Source organism: Octopus sinensis, linkage group LG6 (genome assembly GCF_006345805.1).
Source record: "Octopus sinensis linkage group LG6, ASM634580v1, whole genome shotgun sequence".
NCBI classification, from domain to species: domain Eukaryota; kingdom Metazoa; phylum Mollusca; class Cephalopoda; order Octopoda; family Octopodidae; genus Octopus; species Octopus sinensis.
In genome coordinates this window covers 34850158-34870354 of record NC_043002.1, presented here as the reverse complement: position 1 = coordinate 34870354, position 20197 = coordinate 34850158, and the positions used below count along the sequence as shown (strand labels likewise).

Below are 20197 nucleotides of genomic sequence, written 5' to 3'. Positions count from 1 at the left end.
CAAGATGAATGAAAAGGGCAACTAAAAGGCCTAATTTGCAAGCCAACAAAAAGAGACAGTCATACAAATACTAGATATAATAGCCAAGATCTCCCTCAAAGCTCAGTCTAACATTAGAATTGTCTGGATACACTATGTCTGAAAAGCACTGTCATCTTGTCATTGCAGTTAGAACAATTTTGGTCACAGGTCTGTTCAGTAAGAAATAACTTGGCACTAAAATACAACAGTAATTTAAAGATCAGAATTAGACTTGGTCTATAAGCACTGAAAAAGTAAATGGTTTTAGAAGATGGAAACTGAAAGAAGCCTGTCATGTGTGTTTGTCTTGAAATTGTGATTGTAAATGAGCATCACTGTCAGACAAGTGACATTCACTTCTTATTATCCATGAGAAACATATCTGGCCAAGGGGAAATATTATCTTGGTTAGAAATAAGTAAAGGTTCGACATGGAAAGGGTATCCAGCCCTACAAAATCTGACTCAACAAATTCAGTCTGATCCATTTCAGACATTTCTTAATATTTAATGTTAAGAAATGTCTGAAATGATTTGATCTTAATACAATTATAATTTTTCAAATCAGTAATGCCATTCTTAGAGACAAAAATGTTAACATTTACATTACCTTTTTATTTCCAATATAATCACAGGTATCTTATTCCTGAGAGGTTTACATTGTACCAGACTGGAGTTCAATTGGAAACTGTTTTCTAAACTAAGTGTTATACCAATCTTTCCCACTAGGTAACTGACATACATTTATTTAAAAGTAGCTGTACTGAGCTGATGTCTAACTATAGCCTTAATAGTCCAAATTTTCAGTAACCAAGTATTTTACTTCATGTCAGGTTTAGAAACTAAATTTTATAAATCTATTTCCACCTCACAGATATAATCACAAATCCTTAAATGAGAGGAAATCAACACAAACTTATTTATTTCATATCAATTGTTGGTTAAGCTTTAATTGAACAACAAATACATTTTTTATTTTTTCTATTTTATCTAGTTTCAGCTCATGAGCTGTGGCCATGCTGGGGCACTGCCATTTGGTGTTGCTACATGATTTTACTTCACGAATGCCTTTTAGCAATTGCCATTTGGTGCATGAGAGAGTTCGATGCAGCTGCCCTCATCTGCACCTCCTGCCGTGAAGTTGGTTCATCTGGGACACCTGACAGGAAGAGTTCCAGTTTTATTTTAAAGACATCTGCATCCACCCCATGCAGGTCTCTCAGGTCCTTCGGGAGGATATATGTTGACATATACATGGAAATATACAGATATGTGTGTGTGAAAGATACAAAGTGTATGAATAACAGTAGACACATAAATGTGACATGTAAGGAGTAGATGCAATAGAAGACATAAAAGGTGTACAAGTGACAGCAGATAAACTGATGACACGTGAGCTTATATCTCAATGCTGATACCTCAACATTCCATTTAAACGGAAACTCATTCACCATTTAAACCCAGATAGCCAGATTAACAAACAAATTTAATTTTTCGTGGTAAACTAAATAATTTCCTTTGAAATGAGTTGACTTAATACTCAAACATTGTCAGCATTAAATATCAGATTACAAGATACAGGAAGGGTACAAACTATATCACATGAAGACATTTATGGATAATCACGGGAGAGGACTTTGTTTATCAGTTCATGGGAATATTATGCAATATTTGACAATGACCTTGAGAAAAACAGACTTCATTAAAATTTGTTTCTTCATCAATAGCATTTTACGTCAACTTTCACTGTAAGCATGAATTGGATGTGTTACCAGTCAGAGTCAGCAAATATTTGGAGGTACTATTCACTAAATGGATTGGAGGAGGACATCTCACTTGTGTTTCATTTTTCACATGGTTTCTATAACTGTATGCTCTTCCTAACACCGACCACTTAGTTTGTACTTAAGTGCATTTTTCATAACATCAGCATGAGAGAAACCATCATCTTCTTAAACAGATGAAGAGTCAGAGTACAGAGTGTGTCATCAAAGTACCAACATAAGGGAGGTAACCATATTGCTGACATGAGGGCCTTTCAACATCACGTGTCTGTTCGCTTACAAACTGCTTTGTAACATGAATACTAAAGACATAAATAGTAGAGGTGAGTGATAAAAGGGATGAGAGATAGGAGTACTCAGTATTTTGAGGCATGAATAAACATTTACAGTAACATACATGACTAAAAACAATGACTGAAAGTAATGTAACCCAGGAGACAGAGGAAGAGCCAAAGCATAATTGAAATTGAGCAAGAGTATAACAATGAATGAAGTAGTGACTAACAGTACAAGAGTGGAGGGTGAAGGTAAGGTGTGGTGGGCACAACAGGTCCAATGTTGTCTGTCAAACACAGATCTTAAGATGGGTAAGTGAGGTCAGGCAATGAAGAGGGTACTAGGGGAGTACAAAGGAGGTGAGTCTGGCAAAAACAGATAGCACAAATGATAGAGATGACAGGAAAGTAACAGGCAGTTAAAGGGGTATGTAAGTATGAGGAGACGGCAGATCCCAACATTTAGCATTGTAACCCCCATAAAACAGACTAAAAAAAAAGGACTGTCAACTTCTAATGTCCAAAGCAGATAATTAAAATATTAGCACACACACCCTTAAATACTTTCTAATGATTCAATATTATAAAATTTACTATAAAACATTCAATAACATGTATGATGTAAAATGCTGGAAAAAAGCTTGTTTACCTCAATATATATATATATACAAATTGAGATAGGGGTTGTGAGTGCAACCCACCATGGGATAACATATCCAATATACTGACAGTAAAGCACCCAACAAAGTTAATACATAAATGTTAGAATTGCGATGCAATTAATTCATTTATTGTATTATATGGGCAAAGGTAAAATGTTTTAGCACAAATTCATAATACAAAATAAGAAAATGGAGAAATACACCTTAATCAATAATCAACTACCAGATAATACCCATTTACATAATTTATTAACCAACTACATATGAACATCAAGGTCAAACATAATAGTACAGAACAAAACAGTGCACATCAATGAGTAATATGATACAATGAGTACAATATGTATAAATAAATATAAATATAAACTATATCTTACAGCTGTTTCAGCCATGTAGATATGAGTATCTCATTATGCTCATATTAGCCACGTGTGATAAGTTAATATGTGGTTATAAATGAGACACTTACAAATATATCCCAAGGCCTCTTCAGAGAATAAAGTACAATCTAAATATGAATATCAGAGAAGGTACACCCATACAAGAATGAGTACATATACATAATATAATATACACATACATATAAGCGTATATACACATGCACCTATATATATACATAATAATATACATACATATGTTACAGTTAGTCAAATCAATATATTAGAATATTATAATATACGAACATACACATATCCATATACAAATGTACATATATACAAAGTCAAGAGTTCATTATATTAAGTTACAAAATGCCATTAATATTATTATTATTATTAATAATAATGCCAGTAAAATATAACTTATCACACCTGGCTAATATGAGCATAATGAGATACTCATATCTACATGGCTGAAACAGCTGTAAGATATAGTTTATATTTATATTTATTTATACATATTGTACTCATTGTATCATATTACTCATTGATGTGCACTGTTTTGTTCTGTACTATTATGTTTGACCTTGATGTTCATATGTAGTTGGTTAATAAATTATGTGAATGGGTATTATCTGGTAGTTGATTATTGATTAAGGTGTATTCCTCAATTTTCTTATTTTGTAATATATATAATATATATATATATATATATATAAATATATATTAAAGTAAAAGCAGAAAAAATTACCTAAGATATACGTCCATAATATAAATAATATTGTACAAATAGATAAATATATAAAGTATGTTTATTTAAAAGGTTTGAGATATCTTACGATTGTTTCATGAATGTATTAGCCTTTGAAATGAAATCCAAAATTGATAATCATTATTAGGTAATACATCCACTCGTCAGTGAAAAGGATGATTTTTTTGCATAGTCAATTGAATGAGAGGGATGCTATTTAAAATTGTATGATAAAGATGTTGTTTAAAAAGTTACTGGATTTTATTTCGAAGAGTAATACATTCATGAAATGATCATAAGATATCTCAAACCTTTAAAATAATCATACATTATATATTTATCTAATAACACAATATTCATTTCTACTCTAGGCACACGGCCTGAAATTTTGGGGTAAGGTGCCAGTCAATTAGAGCAACGTCAGTACACAACTGGTACTTAATTTATCGACCCCCAAAAGGATGAAAGGCATAGTCGATCTCGATAGAATTTCAACTCAGAACATAATGACAGATGAAATACCGCTAAGCATTTCACCCGGCGTGCTAACGTTTCTGCCAGCTTGCCAACTTTCTGTTAATACAATATTATTTATATTATGAATGTATACCTTCTGTGAATTTTTGATGTAATTTTTCCTGCTTTTACTTTATAATATATAATCGCTCTAATTAAATCTCTAAATACCTTTAGAGCACTTATCTGAAATTCAGTACAGTGTGTTCTCAGTGAATTATTTGATTAACTTATATATATATATACACATACCCACACATTGTTTATATTTGATGTAATTTTTCCTGCTTTTACTTTTAATATATATAATCGCTCTAATTAAATCTCTAAATACCTTTAGAGCACTTATCTGAAATTCAGTACAGTGTGTTCTCATTGAATATATTTGATTAACTATATATATATATATACACATACACACACATTGTTTATTAAAATGTAATGCAAACAATAAAAAAATGGCAATAAAAAACAATATAAAAGTTTATACAACAGAAAAATCTTAATGACAAAAAGTAAATTTCTAGTTAATCAGAAATTAGATATGTGATATGGTTCTAAACAATCTATAGATAAATCTATCTAGCTGGTTTTAGACATATTTACTTTTAAGTATCAGGAAAATAAGACTTGTGGTATGGTTGTAAACAATCTATACATAAGATTATCTGGTAGTTCACATTAATACTCACCTTGCAATACTGTCTTAAACACTGTTTTCCATATCTGGTCAGTAGGTTTTAAAATTTTATTACTAGCTTATTTCTATCTAATTTTTGTTCAATATACATAAAACTTAATGATATTTATATAGCCTGGTATCAATCAATCTCTTCCTTTGTAATTTCTAATCACATTAAAAATATTAATGTTTCTGTCATCTACAGTAAAAATTAAATACTTTCACTCTGTATTTTCACTATCCAGAGAGAAAACTGATTTTGTACCTGGAACTACTTATTGTATATCATATAATGGTGCACCATTTTAGAAGCAATGGGCTGAGTTAGGGAGAGAGGACCAACCAAATTAGTTAATAGCAAACTGTTTTCTGATTGGTCAAATTAAGGAAGTTTCATTGGCAACCAATATCAAGTTTTACAGGAAAGGGTGCAAGTACACTAGGCATCAGCAAACGTTTTAATCCATCATTAGGGTAGAAAGACATGTCATGACAATTTATCAACACCAAAACCAATATTAGTGAACAATATTTTAGAAACTGTAGCAATGAAGCTATGATTAGTTACAACATCAGGACACAGAATGAATAGATAGCTTAAATAGAATAGAGAAAAACCATTATTTTTCAAATGACAAATTTAATCCTGTACAGATTTATTCAACAAAAAATATATTTACAATAAATTAGAAATAAGAGAGAAAAAGAGAGAGAGAGAAAGAGAGAGTAACAGAAAGAGAAATAAAGAAAGAGAGAAGACAGAGAAATAGAAAAGAAAAAGGGAAGGGAAAGGAGGAAAACATGATCCTTCCAAGACTGAATCACCCAAATAGCTGTGGGTTTTCAAGGGGGCTATTAGCAGCTTGGCTAGCTAACAAAAAAATCTGTCCCTGAGTAGCTGGTAGTTACCTACCCGTCACATATCTTTACGTAGATGTTTATAACACTGATGCGTTGGTCGATCCGTTGTCTGAGACTGCTTCATACTGCTTAGATGTCACGCACACCACACATATATATATATATATATACGTGTGTTGATGTGTGAACCTGTTTCACATTGTCTAGTTGTCAAATACATAGACAAGTCCAGTGTAAAGATGATTCTGTCGCGTGGATCCAACTTCACATTTCACAGTTGTCATATGTACATATATAGACCATTCTTTGTATTGATGATTGTTGTCTGGAGTCACCTTCATGTTTCTTGTTGATATATAGTGACGTACCTGTTGCCTAGAGTTAGCTTCATGTTTCGTAATTGTTACATACATTGATCACTATACAGTGATGGACCTGTTGTCTGGAGTCAGCTTCATGTTTTGTAGTTGTTTCATATATACACTCCACTATATAGTGACATATCTGTTGTCTGGAATCAACTTCATGTTTCGTAGTTATTACATAAGTTACTATATAGTGACATACCTGTTGTCTGGAGCCAGCTTCACGTTTTGTGGTTGTTACATATATAGGCCACTATACAGTGGCATATCTGTTATCTGGAGTCAGCTTCATGTTTTGTAGTTGTTACCCATATAGGCCACTATATATTGACATACCTGTTGCCTGGACTCAGTTTCCCTTCTTGTTACTGTGATAAATTGACATCATGATTGTTATAAAGTGATTATATTTGCTGGGGAGATTTGGTAACGAGGTAGAAACTCTAACCCTCAGAATGACGATGTGAGTAGTAAATATTTTTATATCATACTCTATAATTATTATAGAGTAATTATGTCCAAAATTTTAATATTTTCAAGAAAAAAAAAATACAGTCCTGAAACAAGATTGAATCTTACTGGGTTTCTTTTAAAGACAGCTGAGAGAAGTTAGACATAGATGTTGTTTCTTCATCTTATTATTGCAGAAGTTGCTGGAATCTGTAGAGATTTCATGGACATTTCAGCCAATATTCAGCTTTTCCTGTCAACCGGTGAAAGAATGGATATAAAATCTTCCACCATAAACAGATGCTTTCCTCCTTCAAATTTCAGGAACAAAAGGAAAATTCCCAGAAAAGGTTGTTAGAAATGTTTTTGTTTTTTGCTTTTTTTTTTTTTTTTTTTTCAAAGTCCAACTTGGAGATATGGTTTTTATCTGCTTTGAAAAAAAATTAGAAATCTTTGGGAATTATTGAACACATAACAATTAAAATTTTCATTTTAGAACTTTTCCAATGAAATGCTCAACAATGAGGTTTAGTAAATGTATGAAAATATACATAAACACTTATATATGTATATATATGTATGTATATACATATGTATGAATATACATACATACACACAAGCATACACTCATTCATGCACATATATATATGTTGATATAAATGTATATATATATACACACATACACACAGTCTCACACATGTACACATAGACAAATGCACATATATAATGTATAAAGTATGATTAAATGGTGAAGTTGTTGACTACAAACAACAACACTTCCCCACCTCCCCAGACATCTGTTGTATAAAGCTGACTCAGTAAGAGACTAATGACCAACATATGGCAACTAAAACAACATGAAGGAGTTTGCTAAGTAAAAACCTGCAACTGAAAGGGAAATCTGTCGACATGGAGAATTGGTTTAAAAGGTGAAGCTGCTGCTACCAACTATAATGCCTGCACAGCTGCCATACTCTGCTTGCAATCCACCTTGGTAGAGTCATCATTTAGTACCACATTCTTGTCCGTAAGGAACTGTACACAGTCATCTCGGTTAGAAAATGACAATTCATTCTGGATGTAAGTTATCAGCAGCATAGGACGAAAGCTATTACATTTTGTATTGTGGTTTGGAGAGTAGGGTAAACGGACAGGCCAGCAGGGATGAAAAAGAAGAAAACATAAAAAGTTAGCACAATAAGTCACACAATTATTATCAATTACAGAGTTGAAAATATGAAGAGTGGGGAGGGAAACTGTTTTACTTACCTGACAGAGAAATGGAGAAATTATAACAATGATGATGAGATTTTAGACAGGACAACATTACTATGACCCCCATGGAACACATTATACTCACCCTGCATCATTAACTTACCTCAACACTACTTGGTTTCCATAAAACAGTTTAAAAGTTACTTTTGGAATGAATGGACACAAAATGTTTTAAAACTATTAAGACTTGGATTTTGACACCAAAATTGATTCTGTATCAGTTTTTGATAAAATACTTAATAAGAAAATATTGATATACTTGTAACAGAAAATGTCTTTAAAAAAAAAAAAAAAAAACTTATTTCATTGGCTCCTATAAGTTTCTAATTGTTATAATGGCGTAATCTCATCATCACACAACTCTCACTCATCAATAATCAATATTGTAATATTGCCTATGGCATCTAAACTCAATCTCTTTCAAATCCAGAAATCCATCGACTTTTTCTCAAAATATTATCTACATTCTGTACCAAACACACAACACAATAATTCACCAAATATCTCTCCATTTACAATACACAATATTTACATATATTTAATAATATAAGACTATCAAGAAGACATTCAACAAAGTATTCTAAAATAATACATTTTATATACACACACAAGAGTGGGAGTTAAATATATAGACATGTCACAGAATTTACCTAATCTTTGATATACTACAGCTAACTAACTTTACACATTTAAAACTTCCTGCCAAACACAACAGTTAATCATTAAGTTGACAATTATAATTTAATACACAGACATCATAATAAACCACTTGAAATATAAAACAATATAAGATATAAAGATAGAATGTTTCACAGTATTACAGGTTAAATAAAATAAGAAACATAATTGGGTAACTTTAACTAAATGATTTAAGTTTTTCAATAATTAATGAGTCCTAAATATTAGGATGAATAATAATCTTAAATAGCAAAATTTTCCACTGTAATAATTTATATTACATACAAGAATGCATTTAATTAAAACTATAAAATTTCATAAATATATAATGTATGTATAATCATACAAACAAACAATTCCTTAAAGACTCTTTGGTTTGTATAAAATACCCAAAATATTAAGAACAAATCAAAACATTTATTGAGTATGCAGCAAGAGAGGAAGAAATAAAGACAAAGCATGAAAAGCTTGTCGGATACATACGATTTCGCAATAGTTTTTAACGCTGATATTCTAACTCTGTCCACGAACCAATCCATAAGATAACCAGACATTTTCGGTGCACACCGGTAGAGCTTAAAAAACCTATGATAATTATTAAGTGCCCAAGCAGATCTCACATTTAATGCATGATAGACACACTCATCTTTTCTATGATTTGATTTGAGAGTTGCCAATGCAGTTGTTAAATCTTTAAAAGATGGTTAAGAAAAAACATTTTGGAGAGAAACAAAATATTTCAGTTTAGCAAACAAAACTCAGGTTATTATATTTTTGACAAAGTTGTACATATCCCATCCACTAACAGATTATTTTTAAATATTTAAAAATATTTTTGGTATTTTATGGCTATATACCACTAGTGCTGATAACCCATACCTGCTATTTTAAGAAAGACATATAGAAGGCACTTATCATGAAACTGAAACCTTGTAGTTGCAAAGCAGGCTTAGCCACTAAACCATACATGCACAACTACAATTCATAAAACAAGTAAAAGATCTAATGAAACTTAAATTGTTTGAAGTTTATTGTGCAGTGGGAACCAAGTGAGGTTTGTCACAACTAAATCACCAATTTAAACATCAACCATAAAGAAGGAATGACAGCAATGTTGCTATTAACAGACAGTGGGTCACTAGTACTGTTCCTTCAGAACCATTCAAACTAACTAAGCAGCCTCTTCTAAGTGATTGCTCAACCTGCTAAAAAATCCCTTAAAATCACATTTTACCATCTTGAACCCAACAGATAATATAGTTCAAGATAAACTGTGTCTAAATAAGAAACAGAATGGTCACAGCTGCAACACATCTGACCAGAGGTCTGTTAGATCAGGACTGATTCAGGGATAAACAATTGTATCTGCAGTATGCACTTTATTGAGTGGGAGATAGTAACTGAGTGGGGGGTGGGATGGAGAAGGAAAACAAAAAAAAAACATGTTACATAATATGTAACATATTAAACATATACAATCAGATATTTGAGTCTGTGATTGGTAGCAGTTAAATGTTCTAGTAAATCTCAGTTTTACAAAATGAACTGAAAGGCAATGAAGGATACCCAATGTGTTTGATGTAAATATGTAGTAAAGTATTCTGTAAGCTGTAAATTCCGCAACATTTCCATGGTGTCCTTCATGGTAGAGTAGCTTCAATTGGGTCTGACACTGGTTAAATTCTTCATGATCTCCCTGAAGAGATTAATTACCAATATAGAAATCAAATTCTTACAAGTACATTATCAGATACATTAAACCATATTCAATTAGATGAGAAACTATTAAGAACTTACTTTTTCCATAGCAATGCGTGCATGAGTTTCATACACTCTGACAGTAAATGTATCTCTTATTCCTTGCAACTGCAAATAATGAAAAATATTCTCCAATAATTTCTATTTCTTCTGTGTTTGATGGTTTTTATAGTACAATTTTTTTTTCAAAGGATATTTTCACCAAAAATATATATAACTATTTTTGAGAAGTGTAAATTTAGAACATGATCTGATATTATGTCAGTAACAAACAGTAATAAAACACTCAGCATGTCTGAAGACAGATAAGGCGAGCATCTTCAATAAATTGGCACAACAGCAATAGAATGTTCGAATGCGGGCCAAGCATAAAATCACATTGCATTGGCATAAGTTCAACCCATTATTAAATGTCTGCTCAAGGATGACAAATATGCCACCAATCATTGTGATTGTGTACAACGGCGATGTAATTTCACATAATACTCCAGATATATTGTTAAAACATGGAAAAACAATCCTAAGAATGAAAAAAAGTGACATCAAAGCAAGAAACAAAGAGAAAAACAAAACATCAATGCAAGTCTATACTTACTGTCAAATCTTGTCTAATTGATTTCAACTGTTCACAAGCATAGTTATAGTCAGCTTTAGCTCTCCAATGATCCTGTACCATAATTAGGGATCGTTTCAAAACTTCAGTAGGGCGTATGGTTGAAGGATCAGGGGCCTGAAAGTATTTATTATTGTTGAAAAGAATTACCTTTTTCCTTTCCGTAAATGCTTCCATTAAAACATAAAATGAAATATAATCAATGTGACCAATACTTTAAAGAAGAGTGTCATCTTTTATAATGAAGCAGCATGAAGTTGAACTCCAGCTGAAGACCTTTGCATCTCTATAGCATTCTTGTCTATGCGGATATGTGTTAGTAATGAACAGTAGTAAGAAATATATGATGACAACTATAGATACTGTAGTCAAACAGAAACACTGCTTATATGGATAATGTGAGTTAGTAGAGGAGGGAAGAGAATGTGGTGATAACAGCTATAAATACTTACTGTGGTCAAACGGAAATATTGTTTCTCTAAATCTTGACATTCACCAACAATGACACAACCATCCATGTCAAGCTCATCATCACTTCCAGTGGTCTGGACAATAGAAGAAATAAAGAAATAATATAGTAGTAGTCATTGCTCATGAAAGGCAAAAATGAGTGGGATAGACATGTTGTTCAACATATCAACTATCAATAGCCACAAAGGTAAGGTCAACTCTCATATTTAATTATAACACTACACTGAGATACATTAAATAATGAGCAAAGTGATGTGTTTTTAAGATGGATCTATAACTTCTAACCTCAGTCAAGACTTCAGTAAACAAGTAGTAAAAAGTGTATAACTAAATCATCAAATAACACAATACATTCTTTTATCATCTGATAAGCTGGACTTAGGGTATTGTGCCTAAGGAAAAAGATGGGATGGTCATGTTTGGGATATTTTTCATTATAGGTTTGATCTGTTAGGGTTGACCTAGGGCTAAACAGTAACAATTTACAATCCAGCCCTGAAGTAACATTGCAGGATAGCATTCCCAGGTTCCAAAAAAGTGTTTATATGTAAATACATTATTGAGTTGCTTTTGTGTTTAATCCTTTCATGTTCAAACCAGTCCTGTCAAGCCCACTTTGCTCCCTGTTTTATGTTCAAACTAGACAGATCAGGTTTCTTGCACCTACCCTACAATGTCATTCTAAAAGTAAACAATCACATCATCAAACTCTTGAAGCTATGAGACAATGTATGATAAATTCAAAACAATATAAAATAAGCATTATTTCTGACAGGGTGAATACTAAATGGTCAATTTAGTATTTGTAATTTTATTATACAACAGCCCCATGTAATGAAGGAAAACTAGGTATGTGCACCAGATCTTTTAGTATCCAATGCACTACTTCACTGACATCCCCTTCTTACCATCTTGACTATCTATCACTTGCACTTTCCTTCACCAGTAAACATCACCCACTCTATATTCCAGCTGCTGCTACCTCCTCCCTCTGCTTATCCAGCATACTGTCTTACAACCATTTTCACAACTATCCACCACTCACTCTTTCTCTCCCATACAGTTACTCCAACCATTGTTTTTCCTCTCATACTAAGGCTCCTTTCTCCCTCTTAATCTACCTTAATTATCTTCTATCTACTGATCACATTGGCTGGAAACAAAGGTTGACCACATTGAACAGTGAGGACTTATTGTCATCAAATGAGGCAGATTATGCATGGTCAGATGTCCTTCCTGTCACCAACCTTCACCTTTTTCTAGCAAGATAATATTTCACAATGGCCAGGATATGTTTCCATAAAAGATTGGAAACAACACAGCTTTTGTAAAAGTAACACTAGTTTATAACTTTTGTACAATGTCAAGTCAAGAATAAACACAAACATACATGTTTATATATATATATATTATCTGACTGGCACCTGTGTCGGTGGCATGTAAAAAGTACCATTTGAGCATGGCTGATATCAGTGCCAGTGGCATATAAAAAGGCACCCACTACACTCCTCAGAGTGGTTGGCATTAGGAAGGGCAGCCAGCAGCAGAAACCTTGCCAAATCAAATTGGAGTCTGGTGCAGCCTCCCTGCTTACCAGTCCTCAGTCAAACCGTCCAACCCACGCCAGCATGGAACACAAACATTAAACAACAACAATGATGATACACACACACACACGATACGTTTCTTTCAGTTTCTTTGTACCAAATTCATCAACAAGACGTTGGCTGGCTTTGCCCAAGGTGCCATACAGTGGTACTAAACCGCCAAAGCATGTGATTGGAAAGCAAACCTTTTAACCAAACAATTATGTCAAGGCCAAAAGTAAAAAGATTATAGGAAAAACATTTTGGTTCTTATTACCAGAATGTTAAGACAATGTAAGTCACAGGTCTGATGAACCTATAACACACTAAATATCAATTATATAAAAAAAAAACAAGAGAAAATAGGTAAGTTTAAATTTGAAAGAAGTTAGATTGCATTAAAAAATGGAGATAAAAAATGTGAGAAACTTACGGTAAAGTTATTGATAGTGAGAGTCAGTGTTTGACGATACCTCTTAGAGTCTGAAGAATTATTTAAATGTTCAACGAATCGTGCAGCTCTTCGTTGCAGCTTTTCTTCTTTATCAGGGCCATCATACTCAAAAGTCAAGCTAAAGGTGGTTTAATGAGAAGAAAATAAGAAAATGTAACTAACCATACTCTTGAATAATCAAAGGATTTATCACTAATGATATAACAAATACAGGCTCATTATAATTTAAGACAACATATTCTGTTACTTGTTTCAGTCATCTGACAGTGGCCATGCTGGAGCACTGCCTTAAAGGGTTTTAGTCGAAGAAATTGACCCCAGGACTAATTCTTTGTAAGCCTAGTACTTATTCTATCATTCGTTATTGCTGAACTGCTAAGTTACAGGAGACATAGACACACCAGCATTGGTTGTCAAGCGATGGTGGGGGAACAAACACACAACACACATAAATACATACATATACACACGCACAATAGGCTTCTTTCAGTTTCCATCTACCAAATCCACTCACAAGGCTTTGGTTGGCCCAAGGCTACAGTAAAGACACTTGCCAAGGTGCCAATCCATCTACCAAATCCACTCACAAGGCTTTGGTTGGCCCAAGGCTACAGTAGAAGACACTTGCCAAGGTGCCAAACAGTGGGACTGAGTCCGGAGCCATGTGCTTGGGAAGCAAACTTCTTACCACACAGCCATGTTTGCACAATGAGAATAATAGCATAAAAGATGTTTAGTGTACAAACTGTCCTTGTACACAATGAACCCTTGTAAATGATTTAGGAAAAACCAGTTAATAAACGAGTGCATTAATGTCTTAATAATGAATCAACATGACTTTATCAAAAATACACTGGAAATAATTCATCATAGAACTTCTGTAAACTTTCTCTGCTTCACCTGTAAACCATAACAAACAAGACCAAAGAGTCAAGATTCATCAAGACCTGAAACTATACTTACTCTCTGTCTTTCTTTCCTTTTTTGCCACCATAAGAATCCTCTCTAAAACGTCCACGTGAAGCTCTACCTCGAGCACCACGACCACGTCCTCGACCTCGGTTTTTGTTGCCAAAACTATGTTTGCTCACATACTTCTCTGATGAGCTACTGTCGTCAGAGACACTAGAACTGTCACTGGATGAAAAATAAAAACATTATTATTGTTTCCTATTCACATATAAATCTCACCATTATCAGCATCATTTTACAAAGCCAAGTTCCCATTTTAAGAGGGTCAGTTTAGAATTTATTTGAGGTAGATTTTCTAGGGCTGGATGGCCCCCTTCATGGTTGCCTACCTCAACCGCCTAAGCAAGGTAATATTTTCCCATAGTCAGATATTATTCTCCTTGCAAAAGGTACTATAACAGTGAGACTAAACCTGAGACCATGTGGTCGGGAAGTAAACTTCTCAACCACAGAGCTGGCATTAGTTGGACAAGCTGTCAGGATATGCATCAGTTCTTGTTTTTGATATTACTGCTCCCAGTGGGACCATGCCTCACTCACATTTTCATTTATGCATGATTTCTGCAGCTAAATTACTTTCCTATTACCAACTACCCTATAGAATGTACTGGGTGCATTTCATCAGGGCACCAACACTAGAGAGTTTGTTGTATCCACATGAAATAGATATTTAACCCTTTAACATTTAAACTGGCCACATTCAGTTCAAATACTCCATCTGTTTTATGTCCAAACTGACGTCTATCCAACAATGTCATATAAAAAAAAAGAACAATCACATCATTGAAGTCTTGAAGCTGTGTGATGATAAAACTTTAATTCAAAACTATGTGAAATAAGCATTACATTTGACAGAACAATCTGAATGCTTAAGAGTTAATGAAGTTTAAACAGTCACTCTTTAATTCAAAACTATGTGAAATAAGCATTACATTTGACAGAACAATCTGAATGCTTAAGAGTTAATGAAGTTTAACAGTCACTCTTTGAAATACAATGATTTTGGAAGTGCAAAATGAACTGACTGTAATGATAACAATTATAAAGAACTGTTAACTTTTAATCATTTCGTTATATTGCTCTAATTTAATTCTATGTTCTGACTAAGTATCAAACTAAGTTTAGTGACTCTGCTTTATTTCGTGCGTTCACCTCATGTCCTTTTAAAGTGAACTTTTGACGACCTTCTAATTTGCATACTGGTTTGTTTCGTAAGAGGCATGATACTTTTTGCACATGGATCTTTATGTCCTGCCTTTTTTTATTAATCAGCATGCATTTTTGAGTATATATTGCGTTGTATTTGCTTACACATTGACTCCATTACTGGCTTGCATTCGAATAATGTAATCCAAGTTAATAATTCTGTATTAAAACATAACACTTTGGCACGTAAAAAGCACCATCCGATCGTGGCTGTTGCCAGCCCCATCTGGCCTCCATGCTGGTGGCACGTAAAAAGCACCATCTGATCGTGGCCGTTGCCAGCCTCGTCTGGCATGTAAAAAGCACCCACTACACTCACGGAGTGGTTGGCGTTAGGAAAGGCATCCAGCTGTAGAAACATAGAAAGGCATCCAGCTGTAGAAACACTGCCAGATCAGACTGGGCCTGGTGCAGCCTTCTGGCTTCCCAGACCCCAGTTGAACCGTCCAACCCATGCTAGCATGGAAAGCGGATGTTAAACGATAATGATGATGAAAAGCTTCACATTGTAGTTTAAACCCTAAATCATTTATCAAAATTATTTATGCCATAATCAAAACAATGAAATAGCCCTAACATTACAATACTACTTTAAAAATGTAGTAAAATTCTTACACTAACATTTAAAAATCTGTTGGAAATGTTTCAACTAAAGACAAATGGAAAACAAAAGACTGAACCAATTCAAACAAAATACCTGCTGTGTCTTCTGTGCTTTCGTGCTACAGATCGTGAATATTTGTCTCTGACAGAAACTACTACAGCAGCTGGGGAACGTGAACGACTTCTGGATTTACTACGTGAACGTGAACGAGATGTCCTATAGGTTGGAACTCTGTCCCCATTGTAAGGACAACGCACTGATGATCGATTGTTTGATGGTTCAGGATCATCTCTTTCCCACCGACTTCGTTTGCGCTTCTCTAAACAAGATATACTAAAAAGACAGAAAAAAATGGAGTTTTGTATTTTAATTAAGTCTTAGAAAATGCCAAATTTTCATATATTAAGGACTTTACTGAATTTTAAAATCTTTTCTTTGAAACTTGTAGTGTTCTAGGAGATTAAACTGAAGAAAATATTCAAAACACTTAGCTTGTCTGCTACTTCAAATCAATCAATATACACAATTATAAACAATACTTTTATTTCATGTAAACCTAGCCACATATCAGTGTTAGCTTTATTCAATATGATCTCATCATAAAAATTGTTCCTAAAAACAATTTCCTGTTTACACTTAAAAAATTAATGCACTTGATACATCAATTTAGGTGGACATTTTCTCATCTGTCACCATTTCCCTGAATAATGATTGTTTTCTTCGTATCTAATAAAGAACTCAAGCAGCCAGTTTTTTTTTTTCTTTTTCTCTCAATATAATACATTAGGTCACATTTCGAAGACAACATTGAGCTTGTACTTTATACCACTAAATAGTTGGGGCTGAAAAGTAAAAGTTACCATAAAATTGATTTTGAAGTAAAAGTAGATCAAAGATAGATATCTTTAGTATAAGGTGAAATCTAATGCAGTAAACTGCTTCAGGTTAAAATACATCAGTGATATACAAGATGAAATATACCGCAAAAGTCAAAAGGAGTAAACTACGATATAAAAACTAATTCTTGAATCTAATATTATGGAAATACTACAGAAGACAAAGTATCCTTTTAACTTCACTGTCATTTAATATTTTCATTCTGAAGCGTGAAAACATACAATAGTACTTACTCAGGCAAGGGTTCTTTATACCAGTCAATATTCCATGGAGTTTGGTCATCAAATATGCCCTTTAACTTCATCTTTAGACATCTTTCCATTTCATCTTTCTGGTTTTCTTCATTAACACTGGCAAATGCTCTTTGCACATAATCTCTAAAACATTGCAAATGGAAGATAATAAAGTTGCCATAGTTACACAATAAAGCAGTTTTTTTTTGGGGGGGGGGGTCTAAGGAAAATAGAAATACCCATAATCTGAATGGAGTAGCTATTGTTCATGTAGTTGAGCCCCAGGTGAAACCTAACTGAACAGAGCTATGACTAAAGGTATTATAGTCATTATCATCCCAACTTTGATGGGTAGCTAATGTATCCTTTCCATATTTCATATTGTGAGTGTAATTCAAAAGAAATTTGGCAGCTATTTCTAGCAGGCTACATAACTACAAAGAGGTAAAGTGGCAGTCTATGGGAAATCAGAACTGAAGGTTATGGAAACTCTGGTATACACTTGCTGCAATAGTTCCATTTATATACATATTCCTTTCTATATCTGTATGGTAGCACCAACCATTTCCTTATAAAATCCATGAGGTTTGCAAGTTTCCAGGAATTGATCATATATAAAATATGGATGCAAAGCTCAGACAGAAAGGCATAAATTATCAAAACTGAAGTGTTGAAGATCCAGCTACTTAGAAAATATATATTGGTGTGAATGTATTGGAGTACTAATCTCTATCCAAATGACATGAAGAATGGTATTCTTGCCATTTAGGTAGAGATTAGCATGCATTTCAACTGGATTCATGGAATATTCATAAAATATTGGTTTCAAGTTTTGGCACAAGGTCAGCAATTTTGGTGGGACGGGTGGGGGGGGGGCAACTGCATCGATCCCAGTGCTTAACTAGTACTTATTTTATCAACCCCAAAAAGATGAATATAATGACAGAAGAAATGCCACTAAGCATTTTGCCTGATGTACTAACAATTCTGCCAGCTTGCTGCCTTAAATATTCATAAAACATCAAAACCTAAATTAATAAATAAAAACTGATCTGACAAATTGTTTAACCCTTTCGTTACTATATTTCTGACCAAAATACACCCCTTATGTGTTTCAATTAATTTCTAACGTAATCATAAATTTAGTCTGGTTTCATTAAACAACTATAACTTTTTTATTTATCAATATATTAATCTGATTTTTGGAAGATAATTTAATGAAATGTTCTCAACCAATTCTATACTATAATTTTTGTCACAAAGTGACTCTAATTGCAGGTAGATACAGGTAAATTCAACAAAATATAAAATTATTAAAATTTTGTTCAAACATCGCTATAGAAAATGGGTTATTAGCTAATATTCAATTGAGCATACAAGAAAATTTTACGATAGAATTTGTTATTCTGGGTAACTTTCTGATACCCATAATAATATTTATAGCAAAATAGTCTTAATTTCATTTAAGGTTGTGGGAAACCACAAACTATCGTTTCTTTCGTTTTGTTTACGTTTAGCGTAACGGTTCGTTTCCGCCGTAATGATTTCAAATAGGCTCATTCAAAAAAGTAAAAAAAATAGTCTAAGGCTTTACTCTCCTGGGAAAGTCTGTGACTTGGTCCAGTTTCTTCAGAAAAATCACCGAAAGAAACAGTTTTTAAATTTTCACTTCATTCAGGTGCCAATTCATTTTCTTTATCGCTGTCGGAGATCTCGGATTCACTGTTTTCACTTTCGGAAAATGAAACATCAGATTCATTATCAAATACCACGTGCTTTTTTTTTTCAGTCATAGAGTTAGATTTATGAAGGTCTTCAGTAGAAAATCCTTCGAATTCTGACTCGCTGCTTGATATAATGAAATTCGTATCCCTTTTTTGTCAGAATTACAAATTTTGAAAACACAATAGGAACAAATTTCGGAAAAAAATCTCCCAAAATTCACGGAATTAAAATTACACTTCGATTATTGTACAAAACTGTAGTTGAACTGTTTACGAAGTATAATACGTGTTTTCACGAATGTACTAAAGAGATTTGCTCTGATATTCTCATTTAAATATGAATAGGTAAATTCGGGCAGCTTTGGTCACATTAACCAAAATTTTTTTCGGGCGGCTTTGGGCGGTTTGGTAACGAAAGGGTTAAATGTGAAATAAGAAGAGGAAACGTTTGAAGTTAACAAATTTCATCTTTACTCACTTCATATGGTAATCCCCACCTCTCTCTCACATACATGCACATATATACTAGCTTAAAAACCAACCCATTGGGTAGTTTTTAAGCTAGCTCCTGTGGAGGGCTCTTCATTGGGCCTTGGCCCAACAATCACACTTCATGCATTGAGTACATATTAAATTTTATTAAACTTGACCAATATTTTTCAAGCATTGAACAATTTTCATCAAAACAATGATATAATTCGTTGACTTGGAACTTATTGCAAAGCTGCATGATAAACATTTTTTGTCTTCCCATTCGGGGGTCAGCACTTTTTTTTTTCTGTTTAACCTCTTTCTTTCTCTCTCTCTCTTTCTTTTGATTGTTTCCAACCATCACTATCACCAGTACCACCACAACTGCCATCCACACACCAAACTTCTGGCGCCACCACCAATACCTTTGACTTCACTTCCTTCCCCTCCATCACCACTGTCTTTCACATTGCTCACTATCACCATCATCCCCGACCACCTTGGCTACCACT

General features: G+C 33.4%; 1 protein-coding gene across 3 annotated transcripts in view; it reads right to left on the bottom strand.

Moving 5' to 3' along the window:
* Window positions 1-6597: 6597 nt before the first annotated feature.
* Window positions 6598-20197, bottom strand: part of LOC115212795 (leukocyte receptor cluster member 8 homolog) — a 28379-nt gene continuing 14779 nt past the window's right edge. For 2 of the 3 annotated variants that reach the window (XM_029781495.2, XM_029781497.2), the window contains 9 exons: window positions 17491-17634; window positions 16454-16693; window positions 14542-14715; window positions 13558-13696; window positions 11520-11612; window positions 11050-11184; window positions 10494-10562; window positions 10263-10392; window positions 7708-9387 (listed from right to left, as the gene is read on the bottom strand). In XM_029781495.2, the coding sequence (XP_029637355.2) occupies window positions 9002-9387; window positions 10263-10392; window positions 10494-10562; window positions 11050-11184; window positions 11520-11612; window positions 13558-13696; window positions 14542-14715; window positions 16454-16693; window positions 17491-17634 (1510 nt within the window). In that variant the 3' untranslated portion in view covers window positions 7708-9001. Of the gene's footprint in view, window positions 9388-10262; window positions 10393-10493; window positions 10563-11049; window positions 11185-11519; window positions 11613-13557; window positions 13697-14541; window positions 14716-16453; window positions 16694-17490; window positions 17635-20197 lie in introns of all 3 variants that reach the window. The other variant, XM_029781496.2, reaches the window with a different exon arrangement.